This window comes from Clupea harengus, chromosome 5 (genome assembly GCF_900700415.2).
Source record: "Clupea harengus chromosome 5, Ch_v2.0.2, whole genome shotgun sequence".
NCBI classification, from domain to species: Eukaryota; Metazoa; Chordata; class Actinopteri; order Clupeiformes; family Clupeidae; genus Clupea; species Clupea harengus.
The window spans coordinates 18,485,719-18,502,923 of NC_045156.1; the positions used below are offsets into that span (position 1 = coordinate 18,485,719).

General features: G+C 46.2%; 1 protein-coding gene across 1 annotated transcript in view; it reads left to right on the forward strand.

Moving 5' to 3' along the window:
- The window catches only part of mtss1 (MTSS I-BAR domain containing 1), a 64,996-nt gene that overhangs the window by 3,859 nt on the left and 43,932 nt on the right, over positions 1–17,205 (forward strand). The window contains exons 2-3 of the mRNA XM_042707727.1: positions 5,915–5,976; positions 8,752–8,825. Of these exons, the coding sequence (XP_042563661.1) occupies positions 5,915–5,976; positions 8,752–8,825 (136 nt within the window). The remainder of the gene's footprint in view (positions 1–5,914; positions 5,977–8,751; positions 8,826–17,205) is intronic.

Sequence of the window (17,205 nt, forward strand, 5' to 3'; positions counted from 1 at the left end):
TCTTCTGCTCCACCCGCTTCACTCCAGCCCAGACTGGCCCGCTTTTTTTTTTTTTTTGGGAGAAAGAACTTCCACCAACTCCCCACATATTCTGGGTGCCCTGTATATTGTCACTGTAATACAAACTCCTCTTTTGTTTTCCCAGGTGTGCAGGTGCTAAGTAGTGCTCGCTCATGTTATGCTTTTTCTGAAAGGCAATCTCTGGGTTGGCCGTTCCCTTGTCCGAGGGATCTGCTGATTTTTTGTTGTTTCGGCTCCCGTTCGCAGGTGAGGTTATGGCAGGGAATGCTAACACAGGGAGTTAGCTTTGCATTCCCTGTGTGATTATGTGTTCTGTTTGTTGAGTTCTCTCAACATTGAGGCTAAAGCCCCCTTTTCAGTCCACCTGTGGTGGGTTTTTGTGTTTTGGCCTGCTGTGAACATTACTGGTGTTTTCACAGGAAGCAAGCAAAGGCTTACACAGTTGGCATCTTTGGATGAGGAGGATGTTTGCGAGTACTCTGTGATCTGGGGCCGCCCAGTTCAAAGCAGCAGTCTGCCCTCATTCACCTCCTACACTCCTCGGACCCTCCGAGGCAACAAGCAACAAAAAATGGGGCATACCTGGGTTGAGTGGCAAGTGGCAATGAAGTCACTCTTGAATAGCCAATCACAATGATTCCACCATACTTTATTAACAGTCACACGGACCTCAGTAATTGTTCTATAATAGAGCAAACAACACATTTCCAGTCACGAACGGAACAGTTACACCCGAGGAGACAGAGGTTCTTGTGAGAAAGGTCTGCCCTGCATTCATTCATTTAAAAGTTTCGCGTAAAATGTGTTGCTTTGAAGGAGCACATTCATTCATGGAACTCCCAAGTATGTGACACACCCCAGCATTGCACTGGCCCACCCATGTTTGCGCTTAGAACATTGCTCAGGTTATGAAATTAGCTCAATTATTTTGCCAAATTATTAAATTAGCTTTAGGTCATGCGTGGAGGACTTTGCGTGTTACTAGCCATGTTGCCCATCAATGAAACTAGGGCTCGTCATGAGCCTGCCTAATCTCAGTAACAGGAGTTGTGTGAAGCAACACTACCATGAGCAACAGGAAACATGTGCAAAAGCCCAGTAAGAGGTTTTATGGAAATTAGTAAAGCTTGAGTCACTGTTTGGCTGTCGTGCCTGGCACTGACAGGTAGGACTGGATTATAAAGACTATCATCCACCTGAATTATGCGCAATCTTGACTTTTATTTTTTAAATGGCTACCTGCCCGTGCTTTGTTGGTTGTGTGGTAACATTTTGCGGAAAAAGGAAGGGAAAGCCCTATGGCCAGAAGCAGTGTCGTGGCTCATAGGTAGATGTCTCTATGGGAGTCATGAATTCTGGGAGTGGCCCTGGAATCCAGCCTTGGGTGATAAAAGAAAACATTTGCTCGCTCCGGATGGAGTGGGTTGGGCTTATCGTAAGTCAGTTGTTAGCTCACTCATGACCTAAACGGCCCCCCACACACATACTTATGAACGTGTGTTTTACTGTAAAGTGGTTTACAGGCCTTCCAGTCCACCTGGCAGTGTGATGAACACGAGGGTGTCAGTCAAACTTACTTACGGTCACCTCTGCCCATAAACCATACACATTGACTAGGAATCTGAGTCAGAGTACAGTGTTCATTGAATGAGACGGCATAAGCTGTCTGCTGTCCTCTTCTCCAAGTGTTTGTATTGGTTATTTCATGGCCATCCTTATGTATTTATCTATGTGAAATCAAAACTATTGTGTGTGCTTTATTTAAGAACCCAGGTTGTCTGTTCAGTGGATCTAATTCTAGTGTGTTACTCTTTATTCCTTTTACCAGTCAGCAACATCCCCTCTTATTCTCTGTCACTAGCCACTGATGCTTTGAGATAAAGAGGCCCCATGGTCCTGTTGCATTCCTTAATTATTAATCAAAGAAATGGTGCGCAGCGGACGGGTATATCCCAGTCCCTTGGCTCCAGAGAAATGAATAAGCCTGAGGATGTTAGCCAAAAGGTTGAGATTCACTGTGAGTGAAGCAGAGGCCAGCCCAGACTATATGGCACTAGTCCATGCGAGGTTTCAGTGTACCACCTTTCACTTCACTGGGCATCACATGCTGTTGTTTGTCATCTGATACAGCCGACCAACAGGTTACATTTTTTTTTTTCTCCCCCTTTCCCTTCTACGTTTTCTACTCCTACGCCATAGCAACAGAAGGAGATTCTCATGTGATTTTTCCTTTTTTCCTCTCTGGGCTGAAAGAGGCAGAGAGTGATGCTAAGGCTCTCATGCAGTTGAAAGCCGTGCTCAGGGGAGGCACTTCACAGGAGTCGTCCTTCTGTATGGAGAGACAGTCGGGTTGGGGGGGGGGGGGGGGGGTTTGACATGAGAAGCAACCGAAAGCATGAAAGGAAGGTGGATGCGGAGGCTCTGATGGGCGTGTCTCTCAGAATTCCCCACAGACACAGGAAAGCAGCCCCCTTTTGTACAAATCGCCGTGGCGGGCTTCCTCCAAGATAACACCAGGGTTGGAGATGACCTCTTGTTCACCAGCCCCAGTGGGCCGACGCCTGGAAGACCAACTCAGGAGCGGAAGTCCCCTCTGTTCATTTTCCGCTTTCTTTCCCTTTCCCACCCATATTTCTAGGAGGGAAAAATGCGAACGTGAATGGTTAATAAAAGTGGACAGCTCAGGAAAGTAGGGGTTAATAACACTGGACAATATATGAAAATGAAGAATGCATAAGGAAAGCAGTTGTTAGCAGAGATAAAGGTGTGAAAATGATGATAAAAAACGAAGACCACATTATTTACCAATCACAAGTTCATGTAGATAATAATTCCTTTATAATTGAGACTTGTGGAGAAACAACAAATGGAATCTAAAGCACAAAAGCAGCATTCTCTTTTTAGGTGAAGTAACAAAATAGAAGGCCTGGGTTATTCATTTGTATAGAGGGTAGTCACAATTAGCCTACTATCTGCCTCAATCCAGGTCAGGTTTTGCAAGGTGCTCTTGCCCGCGGTCGCAATTTCGGTTTGAGCACCAGGAAACTCTATATCCCATTCTTTAACAAAGGACTGCAGGCATTTCTACATGGCAGGAGCCTGAGCTGGCCGATGGTGGGAACCTAACCTCATACTCGGGAGCATTATCAGCTTGGCTAGCAGACATTTGGCTAAAGGCTGGGGAATGTGTCTACTGTGCCCCATGTTTCACAGGCTATTGCTAAACTACCATGGGTTCCTAAAGTTGCCTTTTGTCATTTACTGACCAAATGTGCAGCCCTTCCCCTCCCCCTCAAAGTATAGGAAGAGGGGACCAAAGGAAAGGATATCACCATGTTTTGTCTCTTTCCCCCGCCTTTAAATAATGTCTTGACATTCACAACACATGCATCAACTGTTTAAAGAAAGATCCTGTGTTTACAGCTGCCATAGCACTTAAAGAGAGTGCAGTGATGGCAGCACACAAAAATGATCCTTATCTGTCTGCAACTCCACTCATTTCATTTTCGTCCCCTCAAGAATAACTAGAAGCTGTATTTTCCACTTGAACATGCTTCTAAGAGAAGCCATTTGAACTGGGCCATCAGAGATATTACTATGAGAACAGCAGACAAGCAGAACTGGTACTAGAGTTCAATACACCCCCACCGGTCATAGTTATGTCAGTGCCAGGCAGAATCAGTGTTTTTTAAATCATTCTGACCGCAATTTGGTGAGAAACCGATCTCTTGGTCTTGCACAGTTCCACTCGTGGACCAATCCTTTTTGAACAAACCAGTTTCTGTTTCTCCTGTCCACAGGAAAACACTGAAAGCCTCTGGAATAGTTTCCTCAGATATATTATTCTGCTGCTGTGAGTGGAAGAGAGGAAAACAGTTTTTCCTGGAGCGCGGGAGAAGTGCGTTTTAGGCTCTCTTTTTTTTTTTTTTTTTTTTTTTTTTTTCTGGAAGGGGAAAAACCCTACGAACAAATCAAAGGTTTTGTCTTGAAGCCGTCCAGTGTTTGTAGCTGGCCATGAGAGAAAAGCAACCATGAAGGATTACTCTCTCTACCTCTGCTTGCCTCGTCTTGTTAACATCCACACAGATCACTTTTTGTGTGGAGGAGGTCTACTTGGGCAACAGAAAGGTATTAGCAACCAGCAGACTCGAGTCCTTGCTGTATTCAGGGGAAGGTGGAAAATCACAGCACCCAGTGCCAGCTCAACAGCTCTCCACCACCCCATGTCTGAGGGATTTCAGACTTATGTCAGCAGCAAGAGGTTCCAGGAGCAGGGTAGACGGATATTCACTGGAAAAAAAAAAGTCTGAATTAACCAGACACCCCTCCCCCAAGCCCCTGAGCTCACAGCCCTCCATTGGCAGCTGTGATGCAGCTTTGCTGTCCCTGTGAACAGCTCACACCTGGGCACCAGGCAGGGTCACCTCAGGCTGGCTGGCCACACAAGACCTGTCTTGTGTTGAAATCCCCACCCCCACGGCATGGCTGCACACCTGAAGTGAAGGCCTCAAGGTTGCCGCCTCTTTCTCATACTGTTCATTTCCTCTCTCCTTGTCACTTCTTCTTTTTTGCCTTTCTTTCCTCCCTGACCTTATTGGCTCTTTGGGCCTGGTGCTCCACTGACCTGCTTTCCGACGCCATCTTCCGCACCAGTCTGGGATTAGCCCTGTTGGTGTGGGGAGGGATTAGGGTGAGTGAAAGCAGGTGACTTTCTACAAAGTCACAGGAGTCCAAAGGACCCCTGCCCACCGACCCACCTTCACCATATGCACACAGAAGCACACCAACAACACACAGAGCAAAGCCCGTTGCACACATCTCAAACTCTTTGTCACTCTGAATTCTATATAAGGGGGGTCTAGAAACAGTCTGCATTGAGTTTGATTCCTGAATGCCCATGTCCTTCCCTTGCTCATCATTTGTTTGTTCCAAGGCTGGGACATGACTTGACTTATGCCAACATGGGAGAAGTGTTTGTCATCTTTTCTTATTAGATATTTAACAACTTGTGACACAAACTCACAAAAGACTTTTCAAACAAGTGGAACTTCAAAGTCAGTTGTGTATGTTGTTGGTAAATTATAAAGGATGGTGACCAGTACCAGTATGTGACATTCTGTCTGTTTATCCGCTGGTGACTTAATGTGTTTCATTCAGGCATTTTGTGTATCTGTGCACAGCAGGGGCCGACAGCTTGGGAGTGCAGATAAGAAGCTGATGAGTAGAGATTTAGACTTGGCTTGTCTAATAGGCATTATCCCTCTCCCCCAGTCCAGCTGCATGTGACTGGGATTGTCCCACTTGTGCTGTGTGAGCAGAAATGGATACTAATAAACGTTAATATTTATGCGCCCATACATCTCCTCCATTAGCAGTTTCTTTGGGTGTCTGAGTGAGCATGCAGTTATTGTGATTTTGTAGGGATCAGTTGGCCATATAGTATAAATGCTGCCCACTCCTCAGTTGACTAACTAAATGTGAGGTGTAATGGTACTTTCACCTCAAGGAAACTCAAAAGCATGCCCTGAACACGACTGGACACTATAAAGGTTGTGTGTATGCCAAGGGTGTGGGTGGAAGCTGGTGGATGTTCTCAGTCTGTCCGCAGACCTGGAGGTAGTCCTACATTTTGGACAGCCACTCCACAGAATCTCTCAGCCCTTGTCTTAAGAAATGCAGTTCCCCATGCCAGCTAGCTTCCTCCATACACCCTACTTGGTTAGAAAGTGAATAATGCAAATATAAGCTGCCATTAAAAAAAATACTTAATATGGGTTTGTCTAACTTTTCCGCAATCTGTGCTAACCACAAGCACGTATGCTATGGACTGTTCATAATGAGTTATTGTGTTAACCCTGGAGTGACCCTGTTCGTCTCCTTGTTTGCTTTGCAGGCCAGTTACCCAGCCTGGGAGGACTTTGTCTCCAAAGGAACCAAGCTACAGTCCCAGCTAAGGTAAGAAAGCTAGTGTCCATATCAGTGGAAGTGCAAGGCCTCATTCTGACCTGGAGTTTAGAGGAAGTAAACAGATTTATTGAGGCCCTCAGGCTGGAGCTACACCTTGTTATTTCCTCAAGGCTTCAGTTTGAGAGGGACTGGCTTTTCTGGAACAATTTTTAGTCAGTGAATTCAGAATGTTTGAAAGTTCTGTATTCTTTCTAAGGGACTCTTTTTGAAGACACTAGCTGAAGGTTTACGGTCACATAATTGTAAAAACAGTGTTTTCCTTGACATACTTAATGTTTTTTCAGTCAGGAATGTCAGTTGTTGACTTGGCTAAAGTTGAGCTTGAAAGACCGTCAAGAGTGAAGCCAAGAGCGAGAGAGAACATAATTATAAAAGAAAGAAAGAAAGAGAGAGAGAGAGCTGGCTTGTGACCGCTGGCTTTGGAGCCGTCCCCTTGGCCACTGTCCCGTCCACAGTTCCCGGGGGAGTGGAGAGAGCGTGAGGTTAATGACCCTCCCTGCGGACCACTTCAGCTGATAATCATCAGAGTGCCCGCTGTGCTTACGCCCAATTAGTACTGTCCGTCGAGCCATCCTGTCAGAGAGAGCTGAGCTGGAATGACGGGCACTGCCAACGCCTCGTGCTGTGCCGAACCAAAACAAAACTCCCAACCTAGGCATGACGTCAACTTGTGCACGCACAAACACAAACACAGGCACACACATACGTACGCTTGTTTTTAAACACGGTGTGAATTACAAGCAGGAACAACACAGCAAGAAAGAAAACACGCGGCCATCCCCCATCTAGCCCAAAGCCTTCTAATGGAAAACCCTATAGTCTAATGTGAACCAACAACATTCTCAAAGAGGAAGGTGAACACAAGTCCCAGAGCGAACCCAACAGAGTCTTAAACCTGAGCGCAGTCGTGGTGCTGAAGCGGCCCCCACAGCCCTGAGTGCGCTCCCTGCTGGGCCCCTCTAATATGGGTCACTGGAGTGGATAGAGCCCCAGGGCTTTGTATTGATGCTCACCTGATACCTGCCGAGATCTCCGGTAGACTCACCCCACTATGCACATCGCCATCCCCACCCCAGCCCCTCACAATGGCCCCATTGACCCGGCCAGCTTTGTCTGTGTGTGTGTGTGTGTGTGTGTGTGTGTGTGTGTGTGTGTGTGTGTGTGTGTGTGTGTGTGTGTGTGTGTGTGTGTGTGTGTGTGTGTGTGTGTGTGTGTGTGTGTGTGTGTGTGTGTTTGCTTCACTGCTCTTCCCCTGCTCTCAACTCCCCATCCCAGCTTTGACTCATGATTCAAGAGCTCACAAGCCATGCATTCTGACTCTTCCTTTCGTGTGGAAAATATAGAAAAGCGTTTCCTTTTTTTACTTTGGTGTATTGACTTCTTACGGTATATAGATATAGGATGAGACAATACCGTTTATATCGATATAGTTTGTTTGTTGCGTTACATAACCCATTTCTTCCGTAAATGTTTAAAATAGGTCCATTCATTTAAAAAGAAAATAATGTGAAATCAAAACCTATATGCACTATTCATGCAGTTCAATCACGTTCTGAAAAACAATGTCATGACAATAGTCAATAAATACCATATCATTAAAAAGATCTTTTAATCAACATGAACTTGTAATTGTCGATTTTTAATTGAGGTATTTCAATATCCCCTTGGTTTTTTCGAAATTCCCATCAGTGTTCTAGAATTTTATAGTTAAGCAGGAGAGAAAACCCTGTAATTGTACTCTATTTTAATCATTGAAAACAATTGAAGGAGTGTTCTGAGAGATGGGCCTATTTTTTATTTAAAACAGACCAGTGTTTCCCAGACATACATTTTCCTTGGGTGGGCCACCCAGGTATATTAATGGCCACCAAAGTATATTTTAGCGACCCATTTAAGCATTTTTTTTTCTTATCCGACTGATGCCATCCGCAATCGATTAACAAGTGGAAAATCTCCCCTCACTCTAACCGTCTCGTACACGTTTGTTCTGCTCTCACAACAAGGGTCTACTGACAGTCACACATGCTCTGAACACGCACACAGAGAGAGAGAGAGAGAGAGAGAGAGATGTTCACTGGTATTGCATTTGAAGATGCGGACACAATGGATATCCTACAAGCACGGACCAAGACACACTTCCTAAAAAAAAAAAAAAGCCAATGGAAAACCTTGTCATGTGTTAAATGAAGTGTTTTTGAGTTCGGAGTAGAAAAACAAGGAGGTCTTGACCCTCAGTCTCGGCTCCAAGACGGGAGTGGGGTGTGTGAAGTCTAGACACAAGATCTAGAGCAAGGAAGACCTGGACTCTGGGCTTAGACAAGACCTTATTGCTCACTCTTTTCAGCTCTCTCTCTTGCACACACACCAGGCACACACACACTCACTCACACACACACACACACACACACACACACACACACACACACACACACACACACACACACACACACACACACACACTTGGCTATACCTAGAACGGTATTCCCACACAACGTGGAACCCTTATCTTAACTGCATCAGGGACTCTGTCCTAATAATAGGCCATGTGCAGTGCTCTAATAGGCTGTTTCCATTAGCGTTCTTTGGAATATGTCTGTTTTTGTAGGGAGTGTGGCAGACAAGAAGGAGTTCATGACATGTCAGTTTAGCGCTTGACATAAAAGCCTCAGGGAGGAAAGCATTTTCAAAATGCAACTGTTTACCTAAGCTCTTAGTTGAAGGTTTCACAATGTCTATCTGTCTCTGTCTTGCCCCCTCCTCCAGGACAACCATCATCGTCACAAGCTCTTTCTTGGATGCGTTCCAGAAGGTGGCTGACATGGCAACTAGTACCAGAGGTAAGAAAATACAACACCTGGAATGTTAGGTGTGTGTGTGTGTCTGTGTGTGTGTGTGTGTGTGTGTGTGTGTGTGTGTGTGTGTGTGTGTGTGTGTGTCACTGTTGGTTCCCATCCCAGTTTCACCTTCTCTGTCTTTTCTAAAGGGCAGCCTCACAGCGTTTCCTATGAATTTGTGTTTTCGTTTCATTTTCACATGAAACGTTTGAGTGGGAGGGAGCCAAGGAGCTCGTTGAGCAATCAACAGGTGTCTCCTTCACCTCTGTGCTCTCAGGAGGAAGTTGTGATGAACAGCAGCAGCTCAAGAAATGCCATGTCACACACACACACACACACACCACAACAAACACACAAACATGCTGTTTCCACCTATATGGGTTGTCTGCTTGCAGGGAGAGACCGAAACAGGGAGGCAGACAGCAGGGCAGAAGGAGTAAATGGGGAAGCCTGTTGGGGAGGCTGACTCACACAGATGCCGAGCAGCCTGGGCCCGAGGCAAGGCGAGGAGATTTGGGAGTTTGTGGGTGTGTTTGGAGTTCCTCGTGGAAGGGGTAGGGGAGAGGGGGCGGGCGAGGGGTGGCGCTTGTGGGTGGTGGGTGAGTGTTGGGGAGGAGGGTGAGCTTGTTTTTCAACTCCGGTGCAGATCGTCTCATGTGCTTCCAGTTAAACAGTGCGCGAACCAGCAGTGGAGTTCACGAACACAGATCAGTCCTGAACAAACCCCCCACCCCCAAAAGCGCTCTCTCTTTCTTTTTTTTTCTTCTCTCTTTGTGTGATTGTTTGTCCCCTTCTTGCTCTATCAGTCAGGCTCTGGTTGCACTGTTCTATTATTGATAACAGTTTTCTGTCTGTTATTCTGTCAGACACTGACTCAGCAGATATATCTAAATCTGCCGTACTTACTTACTGAGTACTTAGCCTCAGTTTCTTTCAGTGAGAGATTTTATTTTATTTTGGTGTTTGTTTGTTTGTTTTTTACTGTCAGGCAGAATATAACAGAATGAGAGGGATAACGGGAGCAGAGGGAGGTGGGGAGACTGGAGAGGCCTAATTCTCTCAGCCTCCAGTGCTGTTAGCCATGATGGTGCACACAGTTGGCTACACTGTTCTACAACCAGTTTCTCTCCCAAAAACTGGTTTGTCGTTAAACTGCTGTCTGTCACTACTTGTTAATGTGCAGTAATTATTTCCAAGGAACTAGATGGAATTCTCTGTACCGTTACCATGACTCTAAATGGCTCGTAAAGACTTCCTGATAGTTACAGGGGTTCTTTATCAGTTAGAATGGGAAGGGTAGTCACCAGCTGGTGTGATGTTAATTTAGACCAAAGATTCAAACCCAACACAAAAGCTGTTTTAATAGACGTGTTGAACAGCATTTCTGACTTCTAAAGCCAGATGACCCCTATAACCCTAACACCCTCACCTTCCCCTCCACTCAGACAGTGCCCATTGTTATAGCTGTGTAAGTTTTGTGTACACACACAGACAACCAAGAATCTCTGGTGTTTTCTTTGACCGATCCTGCTCTCCCTGCCTCTCTGTGTAAACGGTGCCAAGCGTTGGCTCTCCGACTCTCGCGTTTGCTGTCCAGGCAGCTGTGTGCCTGGCCCGGACAACCGCCTGCTCTGCAAATCTGCTCGCTGGGGGGTTTGTTTAGGCACCCACACACACACACACATTCTCTAAAACATGTTCACACACACACATTCTCTAAAACATGTTCACACATACACACACACTATGATCAACCTGGTGGGGTATTCCAAGTTTAGTGACAAACCTGGGTAAGTTAACTCGGAGTAAGTGGTTAGCCTTATGGCTTCATTCTCCTAGCAAAACAAAGTCAGAGGGCTTCTCTTTTAGTAGGTCTCCCACTTACTCGTCACTAAACCACGAACTTGGAATACCCCCCTGTTCGGACTACATATTAATGGGGTTTTTCCATTGCCACTTTTGGCCACACCAAGCCAGGCTGTGCGGAGCCAATTCACATTTGCGGCGCCAAACAGCTACGCTGACCGAAACTGTGCCGAGCTACGCCATTCGTATGGAAAAACAGCCCGAGGACCCAGTGTTGTTTTGGGGGCGGGGTGAGAGAACATGTGTCTGAGGCCCAGGATAGACTTAGAGACATCACTGTTCAAACACGGCAAACTCTCAGCTAATCTCTGTGAATCTTGGCGATGGCCGAGTCTTGTCGCACAGGGGATTCGGGAGAGAAAAACAAGTCCCCCTTTGAACACAGAGCCAGGAATGGTCATGCATTTATGAGTGTTGTTTTTTTGTTAAACTCTGTAGCTGGGAGCGCTGAGGAGCAGAGAGGGTTTGATAATCCTCTAATGAGAATACCTGCCGTTGGCCACCCTCACGCACCTCTCCTCTGAGCCAGGCGTCCCCAGCCCAGCCCATCCCTGCCCCAGCTTGGCTCAGAGGAGTGGTGCATTACAGCTGCTCCTAAGGGTGGCTGCTTGGGGAAAGGCCTGGCATGGAAACCAGCGCTACTGTAGTTCACTCTGAGAGGAGTGCTGCTCACGCCTGTGTGCATTGTGGCAGGAGCTGTTGGTCTGTGTCTGTCCCCAACCCCTAACTCACTCTCTCTCGCACCAGTCTTTCTCGCTCTCTCTCTCTCTCTCTCTCTCTCTCTCGAGCGCGCTTGCACGCAGGCGCACCCGTCTTTCTCTCTTTCTCTCTTTCTCTCCCTGTTTCTCTTGCTGCCGTCTCTCTCTTTCTCTCCCTCACTCAGTCTGTCTCTTTTCTCTCCGTGTTTCTCTTGCTGCCTTCTATCTCTCTCTTGCTTATTTCTCTCTCTCTCTCTCTCTTCCAATCCCTCACTCAGTCTCTCTCTCTCTCTCTCTCTCTCTCTCTCACACACTCACTTACTCCCTTGTTCGTCCACTCTCTTGGACACTTGATTAGTCTCCATCTGTCTTTCTCTTTGTCCACTTTATCTTTCCCCACCGTCTTCCTCTCTCTTCTTCCTCCTCCCCTATCTCTTTGCCAAAACAGAATGAACTAAAGTACTGCATCGCATTAAAGGGTGTCTTTGATTCTGCACAGGAAAGAAATCCTACATTTAAAGTCTCGGTCTCATACTCAACCTCATCCATCCACAGTCTGTACCGCCAGAGGCTACAACTGCATCAGCCAGCAATGCCTTGTAAGGTTGAAAATGACTGTTATAGTCAGATTTCACCTTGGGACCCAGCTTGGCTGACAAAGACGTGTGTGCTTCCAGCATGTTCTTGTGTAGCCTCCCACGTGAAGCAGTTGTAGACCCATTGGCCAATGTCTTTTCAGCAGATGCACACTGGGTTTACTCTTACAGTGGCCACACTCAAAGTCTGAGTCTTCAAAGAGCTCACAATGACTGGGGATCAGATTACAAGGGGACAAGTGGAGCGGTGGGGTGATTTTGCCCCTTGTCATTTACTTCTTGGCTCTTCTTAGCCTTGTCCGTTTTAGGACAACTGCATGCCCCTACCAACCCCCCCCCCCCCCCCATTACACACACACACACATACCCTCATGATGGGGTCACCTGGTTACTCGCATCACTGGAGCGTCCCCTGGGTTTCTGCTGACTAAGCAGTTAAGCGTCCTCAGCAGTATCAGCTCCAGCCAATCAGTCAGAGCCATTGATCTGCCCATCCAGAGACACTACTTGTCTGGGGGTGATTATGTTTTTGGGTCTGTCAGCACGTGGAAATTGCTATCTACAGGATGCCATTGGTCAGCTGAGAAGCTGATGACACAACAAACGTGTGGCTGTGAGTGTTGACTTCACGTGCCTGCTGGGTTGCTTGGGCGGTAACGGCTGGCTGAGGGGCTGATGGATGTTGCCTTATGCAGCCAGACCATTCTAAATCGGTACCTGAGTACCGATGACGTTCAGTCTTACATCTCTGCCGTCCAGCCACAGATTTCCTCTATGAAAACTTGTCAAGTTATATGATGATATCATTGGTTAAGGGGTTTGTGGCACAAGTGATTTTAAGTCTCAAGCATCTATCGTTGCCACTCTGTCCTCTCTCCTCCGTTTCTTTTCCCCTGGGTGGAGAAATCCCCGCTTGGGACTTGCCTTGTAATTATCTGTCCACTTCAGCCTCCGCCCAAAAACTCTGATCCCTTCGTCCACTCTCTCGGCCGCGGTTGCTTTTCCTAGCTTCTCTGTGATGTATGATTCAATAGGAGCAGCTGGACTTTAGAACATTGATCTATCCCCTTTTTTCTTTCTTCATCTTCTTTTTTTGCGCTCACTCTATTGAGAAGCCTGTCTTTTTACAGTGACTACAGCTGGCCAGCATCCTCCTCTTGCTGCTTCTCACTCTTTCTGTGTATTCTCTCCCTGTCTGGAGGAGAAGACGGATGGTGGCACATTGGAGGATGGCGAGGCTTGTAACCCAGTCTCAGTGCTGGTCAGGTCTCCTCCTCCTCCACTCTAGTCATTGTGGATTTACGGCCCAGCCCCCAGCACTCCCTGGCTGTTCAGCCTCCTAAAAGAGCATCTCGCTCAGAGACGGAGGAGATTCATCTCCACTTTGATTGGACAAATAAAAGAAATATGGCCGGCTGGATGGGCCCATTTGTTATTGCTCCACTGAATTAGGAGGACCGGGCCTCTCTGTGCTCAGTCTATCAGGCTTAACCGTTTTTATTTATGTGAAACCTCTTGACTAAATGATATTTTTCCTGTCCATATTAAGTCTTTCTGCCGGGCGCAGTGCCAGTCTGTGCCAGAGTCATTACCTCTGTCTCTGCTCAACTGCATCCCTGTGCCAGCCGTCCACACACCCACAAGACCGCCATGAAGAAGTGGTGTGTCAAGAATTTTATTATGTGCAGCAATGCACTTGGCACTAGGCTGAAGGCCTTTTGTCCAGTTTTTAGACATTTTGTATGGAGGCTGTCGCCATGGTGAAGCACATGTGGCACGTCGTGACAGGGCCTGGTGCACAAACCATTAGTCTCTGCTGGCTAAGCGTCGTCAGTCTTGGTTGGTCCTCATGTGTTAGTGACACCAGCAGGCTAGCAGAAACCTAAGCCACAGCAGTTGACACAGTGACAGCAGCACCTAGTTAAGTAGTAGCGTTGTATGGCAAAGCAAATGCCAAAATGTGTGTGCGCTGCAGTGAGATGGTCATTTTGGTAACGCACCTGTTTTGGAGCACTGGCCTGCCTGAACAGCTGACGGAGGGGTGTCATTTCTCTCTGCCATTTTCTCTCTCTCTCTCTCTCTCTCTCTTTCTTTTCTTTCTCTCTCTCTCTCTCTCTCTCTCTCTCTCTCTCTCTCTCTCTCTCTCTCTCTGCCTCTCTCTCTCTGCCACTCTCTCTCTCTCTGTCTGCCACCCTCTGTGCCACTCTTCTCTCTCTCTCTCTCTGAAAGCCAGCCAGTTTTCAATACCACCCCCCCCCCCCTTCTGAGCCTGGGACCCCTGTGCAGCAGACACCAATGCACACATTCCAGACAGAGCCGGATTAGAGCAGAGGAAAGTGTTTGGGGTCTGTCTGTCATTCCCGCAGGACATTGTGGACCATTGTGACTACTGGTGCGTGTGTGCTAGGGGTTGCACAGGGTACTTGGGCAATTGCATCAATTCTGGAGTTTCGACAGTAACATCGAGTAGTTGTTAATCATGTGATGCTAGATCTCGCGCACAGTTTCCAGTTAGAAGTACAGTTATTATGAGCTATGCGTATTCACCCAAAGTGTTGACCCCCTGGCCGCCACTGCTATGTGTCCCCTCCCCCAGTGAGGGGTCAGTGCCTTTCTGGACAGCTGGCTAATACTCCAGTACCCAAATCCTACTATCCCTCCCATAGCACCCTTCCCGTCTGCACTAGTCCAACTCTGTTCCCTTCTCTTTGGGTGTGTGTGTGTCCGTGTTTCCGTGTGTGTGTGTGTGTGTGTGTGTGTATGTGTGTGTGTGTGTGTGTGTGTGTCCGTTCGTGTTTCCGTGTGTGTGTGTGTGTGTGTGTCCGTGTGTGTTCTTTCTCATTGTCCACAGTATGTTCACCACGTTCGTGTTTCAGGGTGACTCACGTTGGGATGACACTGTCCACATGTTGAGCGCTTCCACCCTCTAGGGCAACTTCCCTACAATCTTGTGACTTGCACTTATGTTCTCCTTCTATTTTCACTCTAGTTATTTTTCAATCTGTCCCATCCAGTTGTCATAACTGAAAAGCGGAATCTTTTCATGTCATGTGCTATGCCGCCTGGTCTGTTGCGGCCAAAAGCGCACCAATGAATCTCGGTTCTGGGGCAGAAAAATGGGCTGCTGGAAGCCTTTGTTGCTCTCCCCTGGGCCAGATAGACACTGATTCCCAGCAAGCTTGCATAGTGATAGATGTGCATGTTTGCTATGCCGTTAGCTGCCGTAGATCAAAGCATGTGGTAAATGGCTAAATATAAACGTGAACGTAAGCAACAACCCCACACTGTTTACGTCTGTTATTATCTGATTAGGATTTGTTTGGACTCCGTGGGCTCATAATGACTTGTATATTTGGTGCATGCCAGTGACAAGGGCACTGCATTAAAAAGCTGAACGGTAGGACTTCACACCTTGTTTCAACGAGCTGATGTGGAAATATACATTCCGGGATGGGGAACTGTAAACACAGGCCCAACATAGGGCCAGGGGAGAGGTACACCATCATTCAAAACATTTGGGGTCACTTTGAAATTTTCATGAAAACATACATTAAAGGAGTTTGAGTAGGAAATATAGCAACAGGACAATGACAAGGGTTGAAGTAATTATTTTTAATTGAATTGTGTGTGAATTTCGAAGTGATCCCAGACTTTGTGTGGGCTGGACAAGTGAGAGAGTCTCTGTCCAGCCCATCCCATCACCTTTGCCTATCTAGCTACCTTTTTCAAGTGGTGGTGACCGCACATGTCCAAACAAAGATTGTCTCTCACTCAAGATAAAGCAAGTGTAGCGCAAAACAGAAAACAAAAACCAAAAGCCGACGTAGAGAAGTGGAGAGCAGGCCTCTTATCCCCTTGCCAATCAGGAAGAACTAACCACAGCTGAGCACCTATTCACCTGCTGCAGAGAGAGGTCATTCACCGTTTGTACCGGTTGGTTACCAAGGGCTCTAACTGGAAAACAAAACTGAATTACAAAAGTATGTGCAAGTATTCAGTGTTAATACAGAAACTCGAGTATGTACGGAACTGCTTGAGTACTCTGAACAACCTTTATTATGTACATGCATAGAATCATGTGACGTTAGCAGAAAACATGGGATACTTTAGTAAATACTCACTTCAAATAAATACAGTGTTCATTTGTGGAGATGGTCTGCAGACTCTGTACTTAACTTCTGGTATTAATTTGTGGAGTGAGATGACACTAAACACAAGAAAAGGTTTTATTGCTCGTGGACAGTGTCAGATATTAAAATATCACGAATGGTTTATATGTACACCAAGGTTATTATAGTTAACGAAAACTAACGAAAAAACGAAAACGAGGTGTGATTTTTCTTTTCGTTAACTGAAATAAAAATAAAAACGAGGCTTTATAAAAAAACGATAACTAACTGAAACTGTATTGTGTCTTTACAAAACTAACTAAAATAAAATAGAATTATAGAGAAAATGTCCTTAGTTTTCGTCTTTGTCAATGTATTTCATAGATGTCAATTGATTTCATACATAGCGTCTATCTTCCGCCGTACCACTTTTACTACACGCCCCTCACCTGGTATTATGGCGGCAAAAGTCGGGAGAAAGCGACAGAGTCCTATTTGGGATTACCTGGAACAGTAACGTGCGGTGAGGTTCGTGGCTGGTGAGGCACTGACTCTTTCAGTCAGATTTACAAATATATAAACCCAATACAGTAGCTTAAATCACCATTCAATTGGCAGCTTGCACATTGACTACTGGTTGTTTTTCATATCAGCATTCTAACATAGGTAAGGTGGCTACATACAGTTGGCAGCTGCTAGCTTGTGATGAACTCGTGTTAATATGTGTGATTATGTACAACTTTAGCTGCAATTTAAGTTTAATTTCTCAAAATCAGCTCACCAAAGTGATCACAACCACTTGTTTGATGTTAAATGGCTTTACATAGACATTAAACAATCCTAAGAGAACGGGAAATTAACGGAGCAAGGGCTTTCTCTGATATCAATGTAATGTTAGCGAATGAGGGGTGAGATACCCCCCTGCTAATATTTAGTCTCCGCTGTACGTCCAAAACCAAATCTATTCTTGAGGTTCAAAATATTTTCAAAACATTTTGGCTTTGGATGTGAGAAGTCGATCGAGTTATCTTCTGTCCCGTCGTTTCAAGCATTCATTTTAGCTACGGCATTGGTCTCCCATTATTGATCAATTCACGTTTTGATTGAAAGTCCA